Here is a 26,133-nt window from a genome sequence, read left to right on the forward strand (position 1 = left end):
CTCACAGTTTAGAAACAGTCTACTATGGAAATGGGTCCAGTCCTGATTGTTTGATCTCACGTCGGTTAAAGGGGAGAAGAAAACGTTTCTTATAAGGGTGTGAAAACTTGTCCTTAGTAGACGCATTTAAAATTGTACAGACGATATATACTCTCGGTTGGCTTGAGCTGTGACATCATGTCAGAGGGAATACAAGGAAATGTCGAGCCTATCAGATACTGAATATGAATTCAAGATAACGACCCGTGGTTAATGATTTTGTTGAAAGAGAGCGGGAGTGATTTAGAGAAGAATGGTTGAAAGATACGAGCGAGAATGAAAGTATATAAGGGAATCAAATTGATTGTCCCCATGAAGACTGAATCATTATTTGATCAAAGAAATTTGAGTTCAGATAATGTTTCAGTACACTCACAGTCTGTTTATTCTCTCGAAACTAACACTTTCTACAAACTTTCACTTTTATTCTTTTTATTTACCATTAAATATTTTTTAAATATTAAACGTAAAAATTAATTTTTTTGTTAAACAAAATATTCCCTTCTTTACCAAAACCCAATAAAGTCACAAACACCCTTTTTAGTTTTACCATCTTCAATTAAATTAATCACTCTTAACTTCTAATTAACTGCCCCTTTTCATGTATTTAATAACTTCAGATTAATAATAGATATTATCCATTTTGACCATAATGTCTCGACTTTTTGGTTGGTTTTCTCATGATCTTCGTCTTAATTAACCAATGTAAAACTCTCTTTCTCGTCGACAGAGAAGATTAGCATAGTCCCTACGCAAATCGAAAAATGATATCAAGGCCAAAGGTGTTCCAACAAGGACACTGACACTCAAAGATGTGAAAACATTCCTTATAAACGTGTGAAAACCTCTCTCTTAAGGATATTTAGTACTAAATTATAGTTTATCATATATATTATATTTTATTATAGTCAAATATCTAGATATTTGACTTCTTACCATATGTATCTTTGACTCTTTCTATATCCCTGTAATTTATTTGATTATAAATAAGATAAGTTTCATACCATATAGGTGTGGTAGGTTAAGCAAACACTCTTACTCTCTACAGCAGACACGTTTTATAACTGTGAGACTAAAAATGATACGTAACGAGTCAAAACAAACAATATCTATTAGGGGTGGACTAAAACGCCGCTACGTTTTAACTATCTCGTAATAAACTTTCTCTAGTATATCTAACGTTAAAAGCCCGACAATCGAAATAGAACGGTCTAGTAGAATAATTTAGGGTTGAGATAGTAGTATCTAAAAGAGAACTAGCTCTCTTGGGTGAGGGAGGAGGCCACAAAAAAGCTTCCACCCTACCTTATACTCTCTCTCCCTCTCTCTCTCTCTCTCTCTCTCCAGTGGGAGAGAGAGAGGGAAGCATAGGCAGGCAGGCCAAGGGTTAATAATCAATGTCTCTCTCTCTCTCTCTGTTTGTGTTGATTAAGAGAGAGTAGAAGGCACACAACAAAAATGACCATCATCATGATGATGCCCTCGGCCACCTCTTCCACCACCACCACCTCCTCCACCACCACCACCATCATCATTACACCCTCACCACCATCATCTCCCTTTCTCTCTCCAAGCCATTCTTGCCCATTAATGATGAGCCAACAAAACCCTAATCTTCATCTTCTTCCTATTCCCATTCCAACCCTCCTTCTCTCTCTTTAAACCGATGCTCTTCCGGGGAATCAAGCATCTTGGTCCGATTAGATCCATCATCCATTTGATAGATCAAACATCAAACACAACAACAACGACGACAACAACAACAGCAAGAACATCATCATCAACAACAACAACAACAAATTACTTGTAGTTGGTTTTTAGCTGTTAAAGTTCCTGTCTTTTTGTGTTACAACTTATCAATCCCATCTGGGGTTTAATGCTCTCTCTTTTATGATTCTATAACATAAACATTTACACATTTCCTCAAATTTTCCCATCTGGGTTTCTCTTTTTTCATCATTTTCATAACAAAGACACAATTTTTTCCCCTTTTTTTCCATTTTGTTCATCTGGGTTTTGCAGAATCTTAGAACAATAGCTGTTTATGTTCTTGTTGGAAGCAATTGCAGCCGCCGCCGCCATGTTCAGCACCACTTTTGGTTTTCGATTCTAGGGTTTGTAATTATGATGGTAAGTTCTCATTATTATTTATTTTCAATAATTTACTCTTTATTATGCCTTATACTATGCCAGCATGACATGTAGAATTAACATGCATCCACTCATCAATTCAATCCTCGTACATCTGTTTTGTTTTCTTCTTCAAATTGATGACTTAAAGCGGATGTGTTACATAATTATGTCCTATCCTTCTTGCTCTAATACCGTGTTAAATTACCGCTAATGAGTTCCATTAAACCAAATTCGAGATCTTTTTATCTCGCCTTCTTATCCTATGAGATCTCATATTCGTTGGAGATGAGAACGAAACATTATTTATAAAGGTGTGGAAACATCTCCCTAAAGTTGTTATAGATCCCTTGTAAAAGTTTCGAAATTTTACGGTATTTTTTAAGCTAACATGAAACTCGAAGTTGAGTTCATAATTAGCACAAGAAAGTTTACAACTTTAGTAGTTAGACCACTATTGTTGATGAATGATGGATCATCGTGTTTTGATACCGTGTGATTCTATATACTGTAGAAATATTTTTAAGGGAAAATCTAAAGAGGACAATGTCGGTTAATTGGGGTTTGTTTTACCGTATTTTAACCTATTAAATTAACACGAAACTCGAAGGTGAGTTCATAATTAGCACGAGAAAGTTAAAAACTTTAGTAGTTGACCACTATTACTGATGGATTATTCTGTGGGTAGCAAGCTAGGAGTCTAGAAGATTTAAATTCTTGAAAGGAAAGAAACCCATTTGGGTAGAAATAATGATGGTACCTTCAAAAGAATGCCCTTTTTTATTTTGTTCTTTTCAAAATCACTTTGAAAAGAGGAAGGGAAAATTTTCTCGAGGATTTTCTGTTTGTTTCCTAGGAAAGTGGGTTGGTGGTGGGAGCTGAGAAAAAAAAAAAAAAACAAAAACAAAAAACAAAAAAAGTTAGGTCAAAGTGAAGAACTTTTTTAATGGCTTAGAATTTTACTGATAAAAGCTGTGTTCTTTCTTCGTTGTTATTGTTTTGCAACTATTTTGAGACAGACAGAGACAGAGAGACATGTTTTAATTATATGTCTTTTGTTTAAGCAACTTTATTATTTAGTTCAATGCATATTCAGTGTATTCTTCTGAAGGGATTCTCTTTTTGATGGCCTGCTCACATTTTTGCATAAAGTTGTGTTGGATATGAAAGTGTCCATGTTTTTTAACTTTTCCAAGAAATTGACTTATAAAAACATGTTTTTTTTTTTTCCGTAACTTGAACCGAACTAGCTCAACGATAATTGACTTGTACTCCTTTTTTAGATGTTCAATTTTGTTGTGTTGTACATGGGTCGGGTCGGGAAGGGGTGACTACGCTACTTCTACGAGCTAACGAACTTTGGTGTTGACGAGATGATAGATGACAATTGTTGGTGTGTTGCTAGTAACAGGGTCTTAAGCGTTAAGTCATTATTGGATGAAAGTCCCACATCGACTAATTTAGCGAATGATCATGGGTTTATAACTCAAGAATACTATCTAGGTCTTTTGGGGAAACACAAAAGAAAACCACAGGAGCTTATGCTCAAAGTGGACAATATCGTACCAAATCCTCAAATATTAAATATAATTAAAAATTTCTAAAATGGGCCTAAAAGCCCACTAAAATACGTAATGTGGGCTTCCAGTCAGCCCATTCTCCTTCAGATTTATTTATNTCTCTCTCTCTCTCTCTCTCCAGTGGGAGAGAGAGAGGGAAGCATAGGCAGGCAGGCCAAGGGTTAATAATCAATGTCTCTCTCTCTCTCTCTGTTTGTGTTGATTAAGAGAGAGTAGAAGGCACACAACAAAAATGACCATCATCATGATGATGCCCTCGGCCACCTCTTCCACCACCACCACCTCCTCCACCACCACCACCATCATCATTACACCCTCACCACCATCATCTCCCTTTCTCTCTCCAAGCCATTCTTGCCCATTAATGATGAGCCAACAAAACCCTAATCTTCATCTTCTTCCTATTCCCATTCCAACCCTCCTTCTCTCTCTTTAAACCGATGCTCTTCCGGGGAATCAAGCATCTTGGTCCGATTAGATCCATCATCCATTTGATAGATCAAACATCAAACACAACAACAACGACGACAACAACAACAGCAAGAACATCATCATCAACAACAACAACAACAAATTACTTGTAGTTGGTTTTTAGCTGTTAAAGTTCCTGTCTTTTTGTGTTACAACTTATCAATCCCATCTGGGGTTTAATGCTCTCTCTTTTATGATTCTATAACATAAACATTTACACATTTCCTCAAATTTTCCCATCTGGGTTTCTCTTTTTTCATCATTTTCATAACAAAGACACAATTTTTTCCCCTTTTTTTCCATTTTGTTCATCTGGGTTTTGCAGAATCTTAGAACAATAGCTGTTTATGTTCTTGTTGGAAGCAATTGCAGCCGCCGCCGCCATGTTCAGCACCACTTTTGGTTTTCGATTCTAGGGTTTGTAATTATGATGGTAAGTTCTCATTATTATTTATTTTCAATAATTTACTCTTTATTATGCCTTATACTATGCCAGCATGACATGTAGAATTAACATGCATCCACTCATCAATTCAATCCTCGTACATCTGTTTTGTTTTCTTCTTCAAATTGATGACTTAAAGCGGATGTGTTACATAATTATGTCCTATCCTTCTTGCTCTAATACCGTGTTAAATTACCGCTAATGAGTTCCATTAAACCAAATTCGAGATCTTTTTATCTCGCCTTCTTATCCTATGAGATCTCATATTCGTTGGAGATGAGAACGAAACATTATTTATAAAGGTGTGGAAACATCTCCCTAAAGTTGTTATAGATCCCTTGTAAAAGTTTCGAAATTTTACGGTATTTTTTAAGCTAACATGAAACTCGAAGTTGAGTTCATAATTAGCACAAGAAAGTTTACAACTTTAGTAGTTAGACCACTATTGTTGATGAATGATGGATCATCGTGTTTTGATACCGTGTGATTCTATATACTGTAGAAATATTTTTAAGGGAAAATCTAAAGAGGACAATGTCGGTTAATTGGGGTTTGTTTTACCGTATTTTAACCTATTAAATTAACACGAAACTCGAAGGTGAGTTCATAATTAGCACGAGAAAGTTAAAAACTTTAGTAGTTGACCACTATTACTGATGGATTATTCTGTGGGTAGCAAGCTAGGAGTCTAGAAGATTTAAATTCTTGAAAGGAAAGAAACCCATTTGGGTAGAAATAATGATGGTACCTTCAAAAGAATGCCCTTTTTTATTTTGTTCTTTTCAAAATCACTTTGAAAAGAGGAAGGGAAAATTTTCTCGAGGATTTTCTGTTTGTTTCCTAGGAAAGTGGGTTGGTGGTGGGAGCTGAGAAAAAAAAAAAAAAACAAAAACAAAAAACAAAAAAAGTTAGGTCAAAGTGAAGAACTTTTTTAATGGCTTAGAATTTTACTGATAAAAGCTGTGTTCTTTCTTCGTTGTTATTGTTTTGCAACTATTTTGAGACAGACAGAGACAGAGAGACATGTTTTAATTATATGTCTTTTGTTTAAGCAACTTTATTATTTAGTTCAATGCATATTCAGTGTATTCTTCTGAAGGGATTCTCTTTTTGATGGCCTGCTCACATTTTTGCATAAAGTTGTGTTGGATATGAAAGTGTCCATGTTTTTTAACTTTTCCAAGAAATTGACTTATAAAAACATGTTTTTTTTTTTTCCGTAACTTGAACCGAACTAGCTCAACGATAATTGACTTGTACTCCTTTTTTAGATGTTCAATTTTGTTGTGTTGTACATGGGTCGGGTCGGGAAGGGGTGACTACGCTACTTCTACGAGCTAACGAACTTTGGTGTTGACGAGATGATAGATGACAATTGTTGGTGTGTTGCTAGTAACAGGGTCTTAAGCGTTAAGTCATTATTGGATGAAAGTCCCACATCGACTAATTTAGCGAATGATCATGGGTTTATAACTCAAGAATACTATCTAGGTCTTTTGGGGAAACACAAAAGAAAACCACAGGAGCTTATGCTCAAAGTGGACAATATCGTACCAAATCCTCAAATATTAAATATAATTAAAAATTTCTAAAATGGGCCTAAAAGCCCACTAAAATACGTAATGTGGGCTTCCAGTCAGCCCATTCTCCTTCAGATTTATTTATTTTTATTTTTTTGGAAAGGAAAGTTATTTTCATTAACTTTTAACTCGTTTTTTTTAATAATAAAATATTATTTATTAAACTATAATTTAATCTTTTACCGTATCTATTTGGTTCAAACCAAATATGATCTTACGATTTTAAATGTGTGTTTAATAGAACCTTATAGATAAGAGAGATTATAATACTTAGTCAGAGGAATGTTTGATGACTACTTAGTCCTTCTATAGTATATTTTGAGGCAATTCATGTTCGATAGAAGTAGACATGATTTCACCGAATGATCATACACTTATTAAACATGAAAAGTAAGTGAAAAGGTTTGATAAGAGATGAGCATTTAACCACATGTCAGATAGACATTGGGCTCAAAATTTAAATTTTAAATACTTTTTAAACACTTTCGAACAATTTAGAAATTAATTTATCGCAATTTATGAATAATAGTGTTTAATTAGCATAAGTGGTAGAAAATGTCCACATCTTATGCTTCCTAAATGGGTACCTTAAATATGCATTCATTACAATAATTAAAAAATAACTGAAATATAATTATTGATGTTGAACCTTATAAATGATTAAAACATTTTATAGTTTAACCAAGTCCAAATCAATGGATAATGCCAACTATTAAATCTCATTATTTTTTTTTTGCTCATATTTCTTTTATTATTATTATTTTCTTCGGATTCTCCGTTGACCACATCAAACATAATATTTTTGTATTATATGATAGAGTTGCTTTGACATTATTTTTATTTTAAAAAATTCGAAACATAAAATTATTTCATCTATTAATATATATCTTTTTAAGTGAAAAATACTTCTCCTATCTAATAAAAATATTATTTCAAAATTTGAATTAGATATAATTAATTGAGGTTACAAAATTAATAAACGAGACTGTCATTGATTAGTCAAAATTCGATCCCAACTTTAGAACTAGATGAACGTGCAATTAAAATTAATTTTAATGATTAAAGTACATTTATACTTCTTTAAAAAATGTTAAATATTTATGATTAATTTGAAAAATACGTATTTATAGTTAATTTGAAAAATACATACGTGGTGGGGATGAAAATGCCGTGTAGGGGTTTTCTTAAAATATCCCATTGGTCAAAGTTTAGCTGTTGGAATTTTAAAATAAGATGGAATAAATCGTCCAATTAAACTAATACACAAGTTGTAGCTCTTAATTAGACTTGGTCGAGTTCATAGCTGTTTTTAAAAGCAACTTCAAATGTTCGGGATCGATTTACACACATTTACTTATCGTATAATATAATATTTTATTTTAAATAAAATTTTAAAATTTTAAATACAATGACAATCAAACATACGAATAGTCTGAAAAAAAAATGCTATTAAACCCATAATAAATAAAATAAATATTTCGGATAGTAACGAAACATTTTTTTATAAGGGTATGCAAGTCTTTCTCTAATAGACGAATTTTAAAATAGTGAGGCTGACGACGGTATGTAACAAGCTAAATAGACAATATCTACTAGCGGTGAGTTTAAACTGTTACATTACTCATCGTAGTATAAAATATATAGTACGATATATTTATGTTATCTTTTATCGGAGTAATAAAATAAAATATTTAAACAAAATATTTTCAATTAGTTAATTTTTTTTTGAAGATAATTAATGAGTTTAGTTATTAATTGCCAACGAATTTCCGAAATAATAAAAAATATATATTTAATAAAATATAAAAAATGATTGGACCCTTCAAAATGTTGCTGCCGTCAGCCCGTATACGTATTATACGATGGCTTTTATTTTATTTTTATTGACTTTAAATCAATAAAATTAAGGGAAAAAAAATATAATTTTACAAATACTAAACGGAAATAGTCCATAAAATTTGACGGCGGGTGGGGGGCACGGTAAATGCAGCCGCGGCGGCCGGCCGGACGTTGAATCTGAAGCGAAGACTTACTCTCCGGTAAAAAGAAAATTTCAGAAAGTCAATCTCCGACCTAGTCTTCATCACATTCTCCGAAAATTTGCCATAAATCAAACTCTTCAACGCCCAAATTGATCGAACCCGTTGATTCCTCTCCAGACCTCTGTTTTTTTTGCTCTGTTTTTAACTAAGAAATGGTTGGCCATGGCAATCACAGGTTGAAACTCTCCATCTTCCACCACCGATCTTCGTCGGACTCGAAACCTGAACGGCCGGTAGAGTATCCCAGAGAGTACCTCTGCGAAATTTCGAAGTCGTTAATGGCGGATCCGGTTGTCGTTTCCTCCGGACAGACGTTCGAGCGCCTCTGTGTTCAAGTTTGTCAAGAATTGGGGTTTTCGCCGAAGCTTGAAGATGGGTCGAGACTGGATTGCACCTCTGTTATAACCAACAGAAACATGAGATTCACCATTCTCAAATGGTGCGATGACAACGGAATCGAACACCCACGACCCCCTCAGTACACCTCTATTGAACTCGTTGTTCGTCAATTAATGGAGAGGGAGAGACAAGAGAATCGATTCGAGACTTCTGATAGCGAGTTGTTAAGAGGCGTCGCCGATAAACCGCCGGGAGTTGCAGTTCATGCGACTACGGAGGTTGGGTTCCGAGTCAACCGATTTCAACTCAACTCGCCGCCGGAAACGGAGGAGATCGTACGTGAAAGTACTATTTTGCCCTTCAAAACGCAACCCTCTTGTTACGCCGCTCATTCTTCGTCCTCTTCGAGCTTCGACAGAGGAAGTTCCGATTCGTATACACCAAATTCAGAAGAGGAATCTCATCTCATCATGAAATTCAGAAGCGGCGATGAATTCGAACAACAAGAAGGAGTGATTTCCCTAAGAAAATTGACCAAATCCAACGAATCAATTAGGGCTTCTTTATGCACAAAGGAATTCCTCGCCGCACTACTTCCTCTGGTTTCATCCAGATCTACAAATATCCAGATCAATGCCGTTGCTTCCGTCGTGAATCTCTCCCTCGAGAAGTCGAACAAATTGAAGATCCTCCGAGCAGGATTCGTTCCGTCATTAATCGACGTTTTAGACAGCGGATACGCGGAATCTCAAGAACACGCAGCCGGTGCTCTGTTCAGTTTATCATTAGAGGACGAAAACAAAATGGCGATTGGAATTCTCGGCGCGTTACCGGTACTGATGAACACACTCCGATCCGAGAGTGAGCGGACGAGGAACGATTCGGCTCTTTGTTTGTACCATTTGACTCTAAACCCTAGCAACCGTGTGAAACTAGTGAAACTCGGCGCCGTTCCAATACTTCTATCGTCGACGAGAATCGAAGGCTCTGCGAGCCGAATCCTGTTGATTCTGTGCAATCTCGCCGTCTGTGCCGACGGAAGATCGGCGATGCTGGATGCGAACGCGGTGGATTGTTTGGTCGGGATGTTGAGGGAGAAAGAGATTGATTCCGAGTCGACTCGGGAGAATTGTGTGGTTGCGCTGCACGCATTGAGTCAAGGAGGATTCCGATTCAAGGGATTGGCGAAGGCGGCCGGCGCGGTAGAGGTTCTAAGAGAGGTTGAAGAAAGGGGAAGCGAGAGGGCGCGGGAGAAGGCCAAGAGGATCTTGGAGATGATGAGAACTGGCGGCAGCGGTTCCGTTGAGATCGAAGGCGTCCGCCGACATGGGCTCGACGCCGGTGGAGTCAGCTGGACCGGCCGGGCTGGTGCTGCCTTGAACCGGTATTCTACCAATACTACTAAGTTTTGATTTTTTTTTTTTTTCTCTTCTTTGTAAGTGTATTTTATTTTTAGGATTTAGTTACTGTGTATAGTTATTTAATTTGCCTATGCAATTTTTTTTAACAATTTTCTTTACAATAATATTAATTTTTTTAAATAAAACATTTGACCTCTTAACAAAATTCCAAACATTAAAAAAAAGAAGCTATTTTTATGATTTTTAAATGAAAATAGTGTTAACAACTTAAATTTTAAAAATAAAAAATTTAAAAATGAAAGAAATTAAAATGGTTGATTACTAATATATTAATTACTTTTATTAAGCTATTCATGATTTTTTTAATCTTTAAATGAACATTTTTTTTATTTAGTTGAAATTATTATTATTTAATTAAAATCTTTGTCTCATCTTGTAAAAATTAAATGATAAATTTAGTTTGACAAAGATTTAAATGCCTCTCGTTAATTGGAAGGGTGGGAGCTGTATTCCTGCCCTATCAGGATAGAGTTCTCTAGAGCCCTCACAAAGTACACCCTGTTCGAAACTTTTAGTCATTGACTACACCTTCGAGACTCACAATTTTTTGTTCAATATTTGAGGATTCTATCACCATGACTAAGTTTTGTTGGATGATGGAAGTCCCACATCGGCTAATTTAGGGAATGATCATGGGTTTATAAGTGAGGAATACTAACTCCATTGGAATGAGGTCTTTTGGGGAAGCCCAAAGCAAAGCCATGAGAGCTTATGCTCAAAGTGGACAATATCATACCATTGTGGAGAGTCGTGATTCCTAACAAGTTTAAGGGCATGACTTTGATACCATGTTAGGAATCACGACTCTCCACAATGAAGTGGTCATGGCTCTGATACCATGTACTCTCTATGTTAGGAATCACGACTCTCCACAATGAAGTTTAAGGTCATGGCTCTGATACCATGTTAAGAATTACGACTCTCCACGATGATATGATATTGTCCACTTTGANAAAAAAAAAAAAAGATTTTTTGGCCTTCTTCTTCCTAGAACAACATTGATTGATTTGCATATTATTTTTCGTGTTTTGAATATTTGTTAAAAGAAAAAAGNGGCATAAGCTCTCATTGCTTTGTTTGGGCTTCCCCAAAAGGCCTCTGTCCACTTTGAACATAAACTCTCGTGACTTTGTTTTGGGCTTTCCAAGAGGCCGTGACTTTGTTTTGGGCTTTCCAAGAGGCCGTGACTTTGTTTTGGGCTTTCCAAGAGGCCGCGACTTTGTTTTGGGCTTTCCAAGAGGCCGCGACTTTGTTTTGGGCTTCCCCAAGAGGCCGTGACTTTGTTTTGGGCTTCCCCAAGAGGCCGTGACTTTGTTTTGGGCTTCCCCAAGAGGCCGTGACTTTGTTTTGGGCTTCCCCAAGAGGCCGTGACTTTGTTTTGGGCTTCCCCAAGAGGCCGTGACTTTGTTTTGGGCTTCCCCAAGAGGCCGTGACTTTGTTTTGGGCTTCCCCAAGAGGCCGTGACTTTGTTTTGGGCTTCCCCAAGAGGCCGTGACTTTGTTTTGGGCTTCCCCAAGAGGCCGTGACTTTGTTTTGGGCTTCCCCAAGAGGCCGTGACTTTGTTTTGGGCTTCCCCAAGAGGCCGTGACTTTGTTTTGGGCTTCCCCAAGAGGCCGTGACTTTGTTTTGGGCTTCCCCAAGAGGCCGTGACTTTGTTTTGGGCTTCCCCAAGAGGCAGTGACTTTGTTTTGGACTTTCCCAAGAGGCCGTGACTTCCCCACATCGGCTTCCTCACTTATAAACACTTTGGGCTTCCCCAAAAGTTATAAACACTTTGGGCTTCCCCAAAAGGCTTGCATTCCTCACTTATAAACACTTTGGGCTTCCTTAGAAGGCCTCGTACCAATTACCAATAGAGGTAGTATTCCTCACTTATAAACCCACGATCTTCCACTCATGGGCTTCCCCAGAAAGCCTCATACCAATTACCAATCAATGAAGGTAGTAATTAAGAGACACACTCTCAATAATAATCCTCAACAAATAAATAGTTCTTACTCGCCCATTTAGCCAAATATTTTGATAATTTCAAAATTATTCTCTATAAATATAGGGAAATAAATAAATAAATAGGAAATATTTATATAAAAGGAAATACATAATGACCATGAGAAGCACTATAAAATCATTCCCATCTTAGGGACGAAATAAAAAACAAACAAAACACCAATTTTCAGAAAAAAAATTAAAAAAGAAAAAAAAAAAAAGATTTTTTGGCCTTCTTCTTCCTAGAACAACATTGATTGATTTGCATATTATTTTTCGTGTTTTGAATATTTGTTAAAAGAAAAAAGAAAAAAAAAAATAATAAACGAAAAGAACAGAAAGAAAGAAGAAGCGATGTCTCACGTCTTCTTGATGGAATTAAAGAGGTCGCACTTTCGTCGAACCTCTCCCTTCCTTCCCGTCTTAACTTCGAAAACGCTGAGTTTCTCCATAGCATGAGCAAAGTCGTGAAAAAACGCCGTCTGATTAACGGCGTAAAGCTCCACGAACGGCTTCGTCCTAGGATCCTTAACCAGAGCATGGTCGGTGGCCAGTAGCCCCAGTCCACGTGGGAGATTCTGGTAGTACATATTGTCGAATTTGCCAGGTGTCATCACGTCATTGAATGCTGACATGGATGTATCCTTCTCGCGATTGGCGCACATTTCCTTCAGCTTGTCGGCAAACTTGGGGTAGATGTCGGGGTCGGTGGGTGTGGTGGCGCTGAAATTGAACAGCCGGTCCGAGAATTCCTTGCAATGAGAGAACCCAATGGTGTGGCCGCCGGAGAGTGCCACCATTTCTTGGATGCTGAATCCTCTCTGCCCAAAGAAATCCACAAGTTCATCCACCGTGTGCTTCACTTCAGGGAGGTTCCCTTCCACGTGTTCCAATTTCGAAACCATTCCATCTTTTCGTCCCAAAACCACATTATAAAACGGCCCTCCCACCATCACCACTAGATCTCGTGTCGCTTGAGCTAAGATATCAGCACAAGAAACAATACCAGGACACGATAATTCAAGATGGGTCTTAGCATGTGTGATCACGTCAAACGCGTCACCAGAAAGGGAGTGATTGATTTCAGCCTCACGCTCCGCTTTGTTAAAGGAATTAGAAGCAATGAGGACGGAAGCATCACAACCATCAACAAAACAGTCGTGGAAGAAGAGACGAAGGGTACCAGCTGCAGTGACAGGGCTGGTGATTTGCTTACTCGTGACCGTCTCGCGAATGACCTTCTCGAAGTTGGGACATGTCTTTTGGTAATAACCGACGGTGAGCTTCGAGTCGCCCGGGGAGACGGGTAGGGAGGTGAGCTTCGAGTCGCCCGGGGAGACGGGTAGGGAGGTGAGCTTCGAGTCGCCCGGGGAGACGGGTAGGGAGGTGACCATGATGGGAAAAAGGAGGAAATGTAAAGGGAAAACCATGGCGGAGGGAAAACTTAGCTTCCTCCTAAGCTATTCTTCAATGGGGAAGCCTATTCCAATGGTGGGCAATGAAGAAGAAGAAGAGAAAGGAAGCAATATTAATGAAGAATGGGTCTAGTGGATAGGAGAATTTTATGGGGCTTGCAGTTATCCAAACCCCTTCAAAGCTCCTTAGATTAATGGTTCTTGTTCTTCCATCATTATGTGTGGTTCTTCACCCACTTCCTATTTTTGCATTTCCTCATTTTCCCATTTAATTTTTATTTATGGATAGAAAATCTTCTGCCTGTTAGGATGACACGTCCAGGAACTACTTAAAAGAACACGTGAAAATCATTTTACCAATCTATACGATGAAGTCAACTTAAATATAGTTCAATTGATTTAAAATATTCTCTCTCATACTATATTAAATGTTCGAATATATGATGGATCGTTGAACATATTTTTTGTTTATTTGAATTTGAATCGAACCCATTTAAAAAAAATGGAACTTTAGTGAATGCATGTCTCATAATGAACGAATGAATTCCCTATCAACTTTTTGTGTGTAAATGGATATCCATTGATTCATGTTGCTATTGCATAGGATATGTTAGGGTTAGCATCACGATTTCTAGCTACAAATTATTTAGTCTACTCTATATAGGCTTTAGAGACCATTCTTTTTTATGATATCAAAAGGTTCGGAATTTATCGGTTCTAAGTTCTTTGACCTACCCAATTCATAATAATTCCTACTTGAATCATTATGAAAAAATTCACTCTCAAAACAACTATTTTTATTTTATTTTATTTTTTTTATCTATGAAAGGTTAAACGTTGAAGGTCAGGTCCACAATAGGTAAGGTAAATGAATATAAGTTATTTTGTATATGAGCTGTTGCATGCTGTGTCGATGGATCTGATCCTTTTGTTTCGGGTGAAATAGTCTCTCGTCATATTACAATAGGTAAACTAGCCATATAAGTGAGTCTATTCCATCTTAGTTTTCGTTCATTGTTCCGTATAAGAGTCACGAAGTATAAAGAGATACGATCATTTCACACGCATAGCAAGAACGATAAAACCGATTTCGTAAAATGATTATAAAAGAAACCGTGAATGTGAATACATAATTGATAGAGTGAGTCAAAGTATGTCCACACTTTTGATGCATGATGAAGGCAAATGAATATTGAATTGAAAGTGTAAGGTAGCAACAAACACAAAGCAAAAGGGTGCAACATGTTCTTGCTTTGTCTGTGAAAATGCATAGTGATCGGCAGTAATGGGGTGGGGTATGTCTATGAGCATGCTGCGTGGCCTTGCATGGCACAGAAAGACAAGCAAAAGAGCACTCACCCTCAGTGCCTCATGCGACTCATTGCTATCAATTCCCCTTTTTGGGTCAAAATCCCATCCCCTTTAACATTATTTCCCTTGCTTACACAATCTCAAACACTACATGCCCCACATCCATTCAACTTTCCCCATTCCCTTCTCTCAAACACCCATCATACTCAAAACTCGACACGTTATTGACCTCGTCTATGTTATTTCTTGAATCTTTATATATAACAGTCTAAGCCCATCGCCTTGTCCGCTTTAACCTGTTATGTACCGCTGTCAGCCTCCTAATTTTAAAACGTGTCTATTAAGGAGAAGTTTTCACACTCTTATAAGAAATGTTTCGTTCTCCTGTGAATGGGATCTCACATTAGAACGGTTTAATGTAGTTGAAAAGTTCAAAGTATCATTTATGAGAGATAACGATTGCATTAAATGATCTTTCGTTGGGTCGAATTGAGGAAGGGGAGTATGTAGGGGTGGAAAAGGGAACAAACAAACATTCTTAGATTTTCAAAAGGGTAATGATGAATGTTGTCTAAGCTTAGAAGGGGGAGGGGTTGGATTGTCGATGTCCAACGTTGGAGATGGAATGGTCCCATGTTGTCGAAAAGCAAAAAACATAAGATTGAATGTCTGATATGATATGATGTGACCACAATCCCATCTCAATCTCATTATATTCTTTCTTTTTTCGTTCGATTTGAACTTAAAGTTTATCTTTAACTATTACTTTTTTTTTTTTTTTCAAAATTAAATTTTACGAGATTTGAACCTCAGATCTCGAATATAATAAATATCGAGTATATGTTAATGCTTTGACGATTTATAAATTTAATAAGAATTTAAAATAATAATTATTTTTAGTTCAACAAAATGATACTAAATTTAAAATTTTATTTTTAAGCTAAATTAATAATAATAAAAAAAATATTCATAAATTTTATATTTTATTAAAAAATTGTGCAACCTTACTCTTTTGTTTTTTATGGAAAAAATTAAAATTTTGTTAAAAAAAAATACTCGAAAATCGTCTTATCTATAAATTTAAGGATATTAATATTATTTTTGAAATTTTTTAGATTTTCAAGTAATATTAAAAAAATTAAAATCCAAAGTTTAAAATATAACCGTCTGAATCAATAGTATTTATTTTTATTAAATTTAAATATATTTTTGTGGATTATTTTTTATTAATTTAGTTTTTTTTTCAATTAAAAAAAAATTACCCTTTTTATTTTGATTTTTTCTTTTAATGAAAGTAAAAAGAGAACAAAAATAGGAAATAGTAACAAGTGGGAATTATTTTAATCTTCCAAACCCAATTTCAATTTCTCAAGTGAAATTCCAAATACACCCTTTCATCCCCTGTTTTTTTTTTTTTTCTCTCTCTCTCTGCTCTGTTTCTGTAATGAACTATTCCTTACATATGCACAAAATCTGAGTCTAAAAACTCCTGAAAAATCACCCATTTTCTGTTCATTTTTATATCTTCTTGATCGGAAATCTCGAACCCTCAACTTCCGGCCTCGGAAATGCTCTGCAGAGAAGGCTGCCACCCTCTCGATTTCGCCGCCGACGAGACTGCTCTGTTTTTCTCACATTTCATCCCCTGCAAAATAATTGGAACTAAAATGTTCAGATTTCACTCATGAAATCAAATTTAATCATTAAATTAATTAAAACCCACCTGATTCATTTCTCCTTCTGATCCCTTCTCCAAATTTCCATCTTTCCCTTCAAAATCCAACGAATTTCTCTTCATTTTCGCTTCCTGTTTCGCTTTCAAACCCTGCAACACATCTAAACCCACAATACCAAATTCAGAACCGGATGAACAGTGAAAATAAGCTAAGAATTAAGGAATTAAACAGACCTTGGTTTGTGACAAGGCGGTAAATTTGGCCGAGAACGAGGGAATCGGTCGGCTTGAGAAGCTTGATTCGGGTTAATCGGACCGAGTTGAAATTTGTGGTGTTTGTTTGGATGTCATGATCACGGCGGCGGTCTCCGGCGGTGGATTTTGATGGACAGATTTTGGTGGAGATGAGAAGGGCGACGTAATGCCCGGGATTTGACTTCATGATCTCGCCGGCGTTTACCGGCCAGTAAAATCGGTCGACTTTTCCGTTTGGGTGTTGGATGATTAGAGATGCTGTGTCAATGGCTTGGCAATTTCCCATCGGGTTTCGTTTTTGGTTATGCTTCTCTCTCTACTGGTACTCTGTTTCTCTCTCTAAAATACAGAGGCGAGGTTGAAGAAGAAGAAGAAGAAGAAGATCGAATTCGAGAGTAGATGGCCAAGCACCGACCGTTTTATAGCCTGCAAAACGGTGCGTTTTGATTCATATGGGTAATATTGTAATTTCATCGAAGGGCAAATACGTCTCTTCACATTAAAAAAGAAAGCATCTAATTTGTTCTCTTTTTTTTTTTTCTTTTTATGTAATTAGTAATGAAAAGATAATTATTTACTGCAAAAACTAATTTTCTGCTTTTAAACCAAACGTGTTAAATAATGAAAATATTTGTTTTTAGTAACTTGACATTTTTACCCTTATTGTTGACAATAAATACATCATGTGACGTCATATATGTTATTTATATGCTCTGTAACTGCCAACATTAGGGCATGGGATTTATATGGGAGATATTTAAAGATATTCACACTATTTAATTTGGATTTGGTAATTTATTATTTTTCTTTACTAACCACCATCATTTAAGGAAACTTGTCTGATTTATAAATATTTAATTATTGGAAAATTGATCTTTAATCCTCATTAAAATAAATATTATTAGTTTGGTCTTAATAATTTTTTAAATCTCAATTTATTTATTTATTTTGAGAGTGCTCAAATTTGTTATATTAAATTTTTATTATATTATTAATAAAAAAAAGGAATTGTTATTAAAGGGGTGTAAATGGGACCATTTGCAGGTTGTAGCAGCCAGTGGGAACCAAGAAACAGACATTGATTAAAAATAAGGAAATGGCAATACAAAGTCCACTCAACCAACATCGTTGTCTGATTTTGTGTCTTTCCCATAATCTTCTTTTTTCTTATTAATATCATTTTCTTACATTATTAACCCAACTAATCTCCATTAACATCTCATTAATTAAAACTTTATTATCATTTTCTCTATTACGAACACGACTCTCCATCACAATGGTATGATATTGTCCACTTTGAGTATAACCTCTCATGACTTTGCTTGTGGCTTCCCCACAAAGCCTCGTACCAATAGAGAGAGTATTCTTTGGAGCTTCTCCAGGAGGCCTCATACCAATGGAGATTGTTCACTTTGAGCATAAACTCTCATGGCTTTGCTTTGATGTTCCCCAAAAGGCCTCATACCAATTGAGAGAGTATTCTTTGGGACTTCCACAGAAGGCCTCATACCAATGGAGATTGTCCAATTTGAGCATAAGCTCTCATGACTTTGCTCTGGGCTTCCCAAAAGACCTCATGCTAATGGAAAGAGTATTCTTCGTTTTATAAACCCATGATCATTCCCTAAATTAGCCGAGAGTATTTTTGTTTATAAACCCATGATCATCCAACACAACCTTCCCTTTTTGCTTTTCTTTCTTTCCATGTAATGGAGATAATGTAACGACCTAGATCCACTGCTAGCTAACAAATATTGTTCTCTTTAGACTTTCCCTTTCGAGCTTCCTCTTAAGGCTTTAAAACGCGTCTACTAGGAGAAAGTTTTTATACTCTTATAAAAAGTGTTTTGTTCTCTTTCTCAACCAATGTGAGACATCACTGATAATGTCTTTTATTTATGTACCTATAATCTTTTTCTTAATTAATATGACTCGTACACGTGCACGTGCAAGTGGGTATAGGTAATTTTTGTTGCATATGGGATTGTAGGTGTAACAAAGGACAGAAGCCCAAAAATTGGGTATGCATTATTGTGGGTGGAACTGTTAGTATTCAAAAAAAGGGACCAATAAACAATGTGCAAGAATTGGGTAGAAGGGCCTGGCAGTGGCCATGGCAATGCCAAAGGAATCTGCTTTTGCAAATTGCAGACAATGTTAGTGTCCTTACAACTTATACAAATTCTTACATATATTCATTTTTATTTTTATTTTAAATCTTTAGCTCGTATGACCGATAACGGAGAAGAAGGGTTAAATTATTTGATGAATCTACCTCGTAACAACGGGTCGATGTGGATTCTACTACTTTGTAGTAACGGTTTTAATAACTACTGAATATAAGCTCGATCGTCATGCCGTTAAACTATGCAAAAAAAAAAAAATAAATGAAGAAAATATTGGAATTATGATACAAATTACAATGTTATTTGTATATATGTTCTTGATTTCTAATAGGCCTCTGGCTTGACTGAATGCTCATTATTGCTTATTGGGCTTCTTTCTGGACTTTGGGCTTGGCTTAATTGGGCCTAGAGTGGTTACTTTTGGGCTGCTTGCAGAGGCCCAAATGCAACAACTTAGCAGTTTCTAAAAAGTTTGTCCAAATAAGGCCTAAGTAGTTAAGTCGGGACATTTGTTTTAAATTTAATCTATTTATTTAAGTTTAAANAAACTCATTTTTAACATGTGGTTTGAAAAATTAAAATTTTATTTTTAAAATTGTTAGAGAATAAATAATTAAAAAATAATTATAGAATTAAATAAAATTAAGTACACGTTTGATCCCATATAAACCAAATAATTGAAAAAAAAAAAAAGTTTTTAAAATTATAATAAAGAGGTTTTCTTTTTTTCTTTTTTTTTTCTTTTTTTTTTTGTTAGAGAATGAAAGAAGTTAGTATAAAGAGAGGAGCCATTTGCGCGCTCCAATCTACCTTTCCCTTATTCTGAGTTTCGGGGCTCAGCGGAGGAGCGGAAATTGAAAACCCATTTTCTCCACTCTGATAAACCCTCTCCGATCTCTCTCCCCTTCAATTCTTCGGAGATGGGAGAAGTCAAACGTAAAAGAGGTCGAAAGCCGAAAAATTCCAAGGCGGATTCTCTAGATTTTCCTCCGCCGACCACTGCTACCGTCACCAGTGTTGCGATGGTTATGGACGACGTTTTTTCAGTCAGCAACGTCGAGCTCATGGACCCGGCCTCCACTTCTAAACCTCACCAGAACCGCCGTGGGAGGCCGAAGAAGCTTTCGAAACATTTGGAAAATCCCGACAAGTTCCCGCAATTGTCTCCTTCTAGACGTGGCCCTCGTGGTGTCGAAAATGGCGAATTTACCGCTTCCGGCGACGTCTTTCCATCTGATATCGCTTTGGAACGGGTGCAGCCGGAGTGGCCGGGCATCGTGAGAGTCGTGCCGGCGATGGATGCTGTGGTCAAGGTATTTTGTGTGCACACGGAGCCGAATTTCTCACTTCCTTGGCAGAGAAAGAGACAATATAGTTCGAGTAGCAGTGGATTTGTGATTGGTGGAAGGAGAGTGCTCACTAATGCTCATTCCGTCGAGCATCATACCCAGGTTAAGCTTAAGAAGCGTGGGTCGGATACGAAGTACTTGGCGACCGTACTTGCGATTGGAACTGAATGCGATATCGGTAATGATATTCGTTGTCCTTCATTTTTCTCTCCTTCTTCGTTGTCTTTGGGTTTTTATTAAATTCACGAGGTTCGAAATGGAATATGACGGTGAAATCTTCACATTAGATCATGCTCGACCTATTTTCTATGTTTATCTCAATCTGAAATTATGCGAACGTTATCATGCATTCCGGCTATTCATGACCATATTGTTGCTAGAGTTGAGAATACTGGTCATATCTTCGTGGGCTTAACTGCACGGAAATTCATTATTTAGGCTTAGGAAATGGTGAAATTCATGTTGGTTTAGGAAAGGCTCGATAACATGTTATATACACTAAACTTGGTTATTTTAGATGAGATTCAGTGTGCACGTATATTTGGTTGCTATTAAGAAACTTAATGATGGATAAATATGTAAGCTTAATATGAAAGAGAGACAAGGATTGATAAAACTCTCCATAATTAAAGATGACTGGTGTAAGTGGATCAGGATGCATGTAATTATAGGCTTACCTACCATTTATGTTGTTGCCTTGTACTTGCATGAATTTATTGTTCCATTCATTTATTGTGTTGTGAACTCAAAGCATTGAGTATTATGATGTATGTGTTGCAGCAATGCTTACTGTTGATGATGACGAGTTTTGGGTGGGAGTTTCACCGGTAGAATTTGGGGAGTTACCTGCACTGCAAGATGCAGTAACTGTTGTTGGTTACCCAATTGGAGGTGATACAATTTCTGTCACAAGTGGGGTTGTATCGCGGATAGAGATCCTGTCTTATGTTCATGGGTCTACTGAGCTTCTCGGTCTGCAGGTTTTGAGCTTTTGAGACTCGACCATATTTGCTGCTATTTAGTTTTTTAGGAATAAGGTTAATGGCCGATGCTTTACTTCAACTTTTTTCTGCTGTAGATAGATGCTGCTATAAACTCGGGTAATTCTGGTGGGCCTGCCTTTAATGATAAAGGAAACTGTGTGGGCATTGCATTTCAGTCGCTCAAGCATGAAGATGCAGAAAATATAGGTTATGTCATACCAACGCCAGTTATCTTGCATTTTATACGGGATTACGAGAAGAATGGAGCATATACAGGTATTTGGGCACTTGGAGTGGGATGAAGATCAGACTGTGGTTCTTTTATGTTATCGTCACTGATTGGCATTGGTCTTTGTTAATGATTTACTTGGTTCTTTACTTAAAGCAATAACATTCTTGGATGCCAGGCTTTCCAATTCTTGGTCTTGAGTGGCAGAAAATGGAAAATCCTGATCTTTGTGAGGCTATGGGGATGAAAAAAGATCAGAAGGGTGTCCGTATTAGACGTATTGATCCCACTGGCCCAGAATCCAAAGTTTTGAAGCCATCAGATATTATTCTCGGCTTTGATGGGGTTGATATTGCTAATGATGGAACAGGTAAATATATGTTTTATCATTTTAACACAATGTAAAAACACAATCCTTGAACTGGCAACCATCTATAGACTACTTTAGTCTCTTGTTGAATAATAGTAATTACATATTTGGATTACTTCCATTAACACTGACAAGATTAGCAAAATATACCTACGTATGGCTCACTAATTACCAAAAGTACAAAGAAAGGTAAATAGACTAACCTAATCAATAGGATGACATGTTATCTTAGGATGAGCAATATGGGAAGGTGATTGATTACAATGTCCATTCCATAATCCATGAAGATGAAATCAGAGAAATAGAAACCTCCTACTATAGCAAAATTCACTTCCCTTTCCCACAAAAATTCTTTTGTTTCCTTCTAGCTATAATTCCTAAAGCCAAGGTATTATACTGCACTTTGGCTTTCTTCATGGAGAGTAAATCACCAACGAATTGAGTAAAAAGCTCCCCTACGGTAGAAGCCTGGAGGTTAAAGCATAATTGCTGAGTACCGTTATTCGAAGCAATATTTTTAAAAAGCAAGCTTTTCGCATCTTTGTTTCTTTTCTTCTTCTAAATACGAAAAGAGAAAAATGGTGGGTGCCTATTTCTTTGGAAGATTTCTCATCTCATTTATTAAAATTTCCTTTATGTCATGCTTCATTATACAATATTTTTTATATATTTTCTTTTCTTTTCACCCCACTTCACCGAAGCTGGCTCTTTTTTCGGTTTTTTTGGCATCTTGTATTGCACTTAATCTCTAGAGGCTATTGAGCATTTAATATATCTGGCGCCTTTATAAAACAGTGATTTGCGGGCTAATGCTAGTGCATGGCAGAATCTAATCCTTAGATTGTTTCTTCTGTCTGTTTTGGAAAAAGAATTCTGTAGGTTCCTCTTCTTTTTTATTTGATAGCCCACTCTCTGTTGCTGTCTTGCAGTTCCTTTCCGGCACGGTGAGCGTATAGGATTCAGTTACCTTGTCTCCCAGAAATATACTGGTGATAGTGCAACAATAAAAGTTCTGCGCAACTCTGAGACACTCAGTTTTAATTACCAGCTTGCAACATACAGAAGGCTCATTCCTGCACATAATGAGGGCAAACCCCCTTCTTATTACATTATTGCAGGATTTGTTTTTTCCACTGTCTCCGTTCCTTATCTCCGTTCTGAGGTTTGTTCCCAGAATACTTTCCCTTCCCCCCAAATTCTATGACAAGGCTTTAGTTGTTTTTTTTTTTCTCTTGATGATTTTCTTTTCTGCCTTTTTTAGATTTTACATGATGGATTTTAAAAGGGTATGAAATAGAATCTTAATGTGTTAAAAGTTTGTTTATAAAAAATTTTCATGAAATTTTGAAGTAGCATAATGTTGTTTGGCATGATTCTCTTATTGTCTGTGCAACTTCTATAGCTCTTGGCTCTTGGCTCTCTATGCACAGTTTTTACCTGCTCTTTCGGTACTGTTTCATTATTATATTGTGAGTGGAGAGTAAATCAAACTTTGAAACTTGTAGCAGCAGCATCCTTGAGAACACTATAGCTGTCTTGATGTGTCAGATCTTAGGCCTATTAAGACGATTCATTCTTGTGTGGTATGTTCTGGATGAGTTTCTTGGGGATTTCTTTCAGGAGCTAGTTTGGAGGGTGGCTTGCATTGAGGTTTTTTTCTTTTTGGTTTTTTACAATTTCATGGATGGTATGAAATTACAAAAGAAGGGGAACCCCAAAAGAGAGATTACAAAGGGCCTCCCCAATTGGAGAAGAGAGGAGAGGAGAGAAGAGAAGAGTAGCTATAGGGGTGGAAAAAGAGGGGAACAGTTACAGCAAGAAACAACCTTATTGATTATAGCCTAATAAAATTATGGAAGGAGAGACTTTTATGTTGGCAGATACGCCTATTTCTTTCTTGCCAAGTGTTTCAATAGAAAACTTTAATAAAATTCTCCCACAGAGCCTTCTTTTCTTTCTTGAAGGGATATTCCCCAAGGGTGAGATTAAGCAGTAACCGTGGCATTAGTTGAGTTAGTTGAAGGAAAATGGAGGCTTAGCATTGGAGGTATGGGAAAAAGAAATGTTGCCTTCCTCTGTGAAAGGCTTTACAGGGTAAATAGACATCAGTATATGAACGAATCTTTCGATAGCAAGTTTATGGAACAATCCTGAGTGTTTAAGCAAATAATTTCAAATCAGTCGTAAATACTGAATGGTGACAGCATAGTACAAAAGAGAATAAATTTTAGTAGAGATCACTAGCATCACTCTTCTTCTCAAATGTTCACTTTTACGAGTTATGATTTGTATATATATGCATGCGCGCGCACACACACACATATTTGAATTTTGAAGTCTTTTACTGATTTGATGTTAAGTTTTCTTACACCATGATACTGAACTTTCTGAAAATGCTTCGAATTGTAGTACGGAAAGGATTATGAATATGAAGCTCCAGTCAAACTATTGGACAAATTATTGCATTCAATGCCACAATCACCAGATGAGCAGCTAGTGGTGGTTTCTCAGGTTCTCTCCTTTACTCTCTTCTCTGTCTTCACTTCAGTGCGCTACATAATGTTGTGTATTTCTTTTTGGAAACTATATAATGTGTATTCTTTTTGGACTGTCAACTTCTCAACCTATTCTCCTTTTATCATGTAAATTTCTTGCAGGTACTCGTGGCTGATATCAACATTGGATATGAAGACATTGTTAACACCCAGGTTTGTATTATATCTTGCTAATAGCCTACGGAAAGACACCATTTTAACTGCACGTAATTACAATGATTGATCATCTTTGTGCACCATAGGTTCTTGCTTTCAATGGTAAACCTGTGAAGAACCTCAAGAGCTTGGCTAACATGGTTGAAAGTTGCGATGATGAGTTTTTGAAGTTCGATTTAGAATATCAACAGGTTCTATCCCCACTCCTGTCTTAAGAATCATCTCCTCCATTTTTTTTAATGATATCCCAAGTCTGATTTTTTTGTTTGCTGCAAATCTTCCAGATAGTTGTCCTCCGTACAAGCACAGCGAAAGCAGCCACTTTAGATATTCTGGCCACACACTGCATACCCTCAGCTATGTCTAACGATCTCAAGACCTAACTTCAGAATGAAAAATTAGGTATACTTGATTACGTAGGTTATCATATTTCGTTTTCCACCCTGCCGGGTATGCCCAGGTTCTGAAGGGGTTCCAGTATGCGTATGCTTTCCTTCTTCATGACGTTGGGTTTAATACGAATGGTAGGAAGTCGAAGTTCGAAAGGATTAGGATGAAGAATAGAATGAATCGAGAGTTAAAATTGCATTGTATCGACTTCTTAGCTCTTGGAAGTTTTGATTAGATGATATTAGTTGTTGGTAAGGCGGATTTGATGGTTTTCTCAATCCATCTTTTACCATTGATAATGGTATGAAAATTAGCCAACTTCTCTAAGTAGCTTGAAGTATGAAGCATGGTGTAGTTTCTCCTCATGGGTTGTTTTTTCTCACGAATAATAATGTGATGAAACATATCCTTATAAAACTTTATTGGGTACCATAACCTTAACCAAGCTTGCACTCCCTTCTCCTTAATGTTCTTTCACTTTTTACATTAAAGCTAGGTGTCATAGTCCTTTTTATATATGTTAAATGTATGAGATGATTTTAGGATTACTTTTTAAAGACATGTAGACCAAATCTAAAGAGGTATGGTAGTTTGTGTACTCACCCATCACATAATGCAAAAAGTTGTTATCCTCTTCCCACGTGTAATTCCACATCGAGTGGGCCTTCCTCCTTAATCTCATTATACAATCTTGAACTACGATACAAGAAATTCTGACCTTAACTAAAGCGTTAGTATCCAAGACTGACCGAATTTACCATGTTAGCTGTCATGAACTTCTAACGACAATAACTAATAGGTAAACTAGCTTGCTTAAGCTTCTTTCAGAAGTGTGTCAATGGTAGTTGTCTACGGCTAAGACATTGTACCTTGTCATCCATGAATTTGTTCGGAGTTACAAAGCTTCGGTACCACGACGACCTTTCGGGTAACTTGGTCTGACATATGATGAAAGAGGTGAGTTATTCTTATTGTCTTGTTATCTCCTTCATGTTGAGGCATATGATAAAGTCATTTGTATTCAACATTAAATACAGATAAGGGAGAGACAAGGTAGAAGTTAGAGAGGTGGATGTATTACTTCCTTTCTTCCCATTCTCTTCGATTCCACATGGGGTTTTATTTGGCAGCGTTGAAGTTTCTTGTCCATTCCAAGACTTAATACTTTATTTTGAGGTTTGAAGGGAATGTCTCATTATGAGGTAGGTCCCTGCCAGTCCATTGAGCTGTTTCTCCCTTTGCTTTCAGCATTCAATGAAATTTGTCTTTCTATCAGTCCATTGCTA

At 36.6% G+C, this 26,133-nt stretch overlaps 4 protein-coding genes across 5 annotated transcripts; 2 read left to right on the forward strand and 2 right to left on the reverse strand.

Moving 5' to 3' along the window:
- Positions 1–8,065: 8,065 nt before the first annotated feature.
- On the forward strand, positions 8,066–10,143 carry LOC111783150 (U-box domain-containing protein 38-like). Its single transcript, XM_023664050.1, has one exon. The coding sequence runs from the start codon at positions 8,440–8,442 to the stop codon at positions 10,036–10,038; it is 1,599 nt and encodes a 532-aa protein (XP_023519818.1). The 5' UTR covers positions 8,066–8,439; the 3' UTR covers positions 10,039–10,143.
- Positions 10,144–12,115: 1,972 nt separating this feature from the next.
- LOC111783550 (peroxidase 41-like) lies at positions 12,116–13,459 on the reverse strand. 2 transcript variants are annotated; one of them, XM_023664476.1, is made up of 2 exons: positions 13,420–13,459; positions 12,116–13,383 (listed from the first exon to the last, which is right to left on the reverse strand). In XM_023664476.1, the coding sequence occupies exons 1-2, from the start codon at positions 13,425–13,427 to the stop codon at positions 12,393–12,395; spliced, it is 999 nt and encodes a 332-aa protein (XP_023520244.1). In that variant the 5' UTR covers positions 13,428–13,459; the 3' UTR covers positions 12,116–12,392. The 2 variants fall into 2 exon arrangements, with proteins under 2 accessions (XP_023520244.1, XP_023520243.1); XM_023664475.1 differs by having other exon boundaries at positions 12,116–13,459.
- A 2,635-nt stretch (positions 13,460–16,094) lies between these two features.
- Positions 16,095–17,087, reverse strand: LOC111782953. Its single transcript, XM_023663811.1, has 3 exons — positions 16,669–17,087; positions 16,483–16,595; positions 16,095–16,404 (listed from the first exon to the last, which is right to left on the reverse strand). The coding sequence occupies exons 1-3, from the start codon at positions 16,973–16,975 to the stop codon at positions 16,309–16,311; spliced, it is 516 nt and encodes a 171-aa protein (XP_023519579.1). The 5' UTR covers positions 16,976–17,087; the 3' UTR covers positions 16,095–16,308.
- Positions 17,088–19,615: 2,528 nt separating this feature from the next.
- On the forward strand, positions 19,616–25,288 carry LOC111782954 (protease Do-like 9). The gene is made up of 9 exons (XM_023663812.1): positions 19,616–20,342; positions 20,945–21,144; positions 21,243–21,423; positions 21,555–21,746; positions 22,676–22,908; positions 24,156–24,257; positions 24,404–24,454; positions 24,544–24,648; positions 24,742–25,288. The coding sequence occupies exons 1-9, from the start codon at positions 19,736–19,738 to the stop codon at positions 24,838–24,840; spliced, it is 1,770 nt and encodes a 589-aa protein (XP_023519580.1). The 5' UTR covers positions 19,616–19,735; the 3' UTR covers positions 24,841–25,288.
- The last annotated feature ends 845 nt before the right edge of the window (positions 25,289–26,133 follow it).

Source organism: Cucurbita pepo, chromosome LG20, assembly GCF_002806865.2.
Source record: "Cucurbita pepo subsp. pepo cultivar mu-cu-16 chromosome LG20, ASM280686v2, whole genome shotgun sequence".
In the NCBI taxonomy this organism is placed as follows: Eukaryota; Viridiplantae; Streptophyta; class Magnoliopsida; order Cucurbitales; family Cucurbitaceae; genus Cucurbita; species Cucurbita pepo.

Excerpts from the sequence above, each read along its gene's own strand:
- LOC111783550 (XM_023664475.1), bottom strand. The coding sequence starts at position 13,427 with ATGGTCACCTCCCTACCCGTCTCCCCGGGCGACTCGAAGCTCACCTCC.
- LOC111783150 (XM_023664050.1), top strand. The coding sequence starts at position 8,440 with ATGGTTGGCCATGGCAATCACAGGTTGAAACTCTCCATCTTCCACCAC.
- LOC111782954 (XM_023663812.1), top strand. The coding sequence starts at position 19,736 with ATGGGAGAAGTCAAACGTAAAAGAGGTCGAAAGCCGAAAAATTCCAAG. Across the intron at positions 21,145-21,242 it reads CTGAGCTTCTCGGTCTGCAG|ATAGATGCTGCTATAAACTC; the intron begins GTTTTGAGCTTT and ends TTTCTGCTGTAG. Across the intron at positions 21,747-22,675 it reads TATTGCTAATGATGGAACAG|TTCCTTTCCGGCACGGTGAG; the intron begins GTAAATATATGT and ends GCTGTCTTGCAG.
- LOC111782953 (XM_023663811.1), bottom strand. The coding sequence starts at position 16,975 with ATGGGAAATTGCCAAGCCATTGACACAGCATCTCTAATCATCCAACAC. Across the intron at positions 16,596-16,668 it reads CCGCCTTGTCACAAACCAAG|ATGTGTTGCAGGGTTTGAAA; the intron begins GTCTGTTTAATT and ends TTGTGGGTTTAG. Across the intron at positions 16,405-16,482 it reads CAGAAGGAGAAATGAATCAG|GGGATGAAATGTGAGAAAAA; the intron begins GTGGGTTTTAAT and ends ATTATTTTGCAG.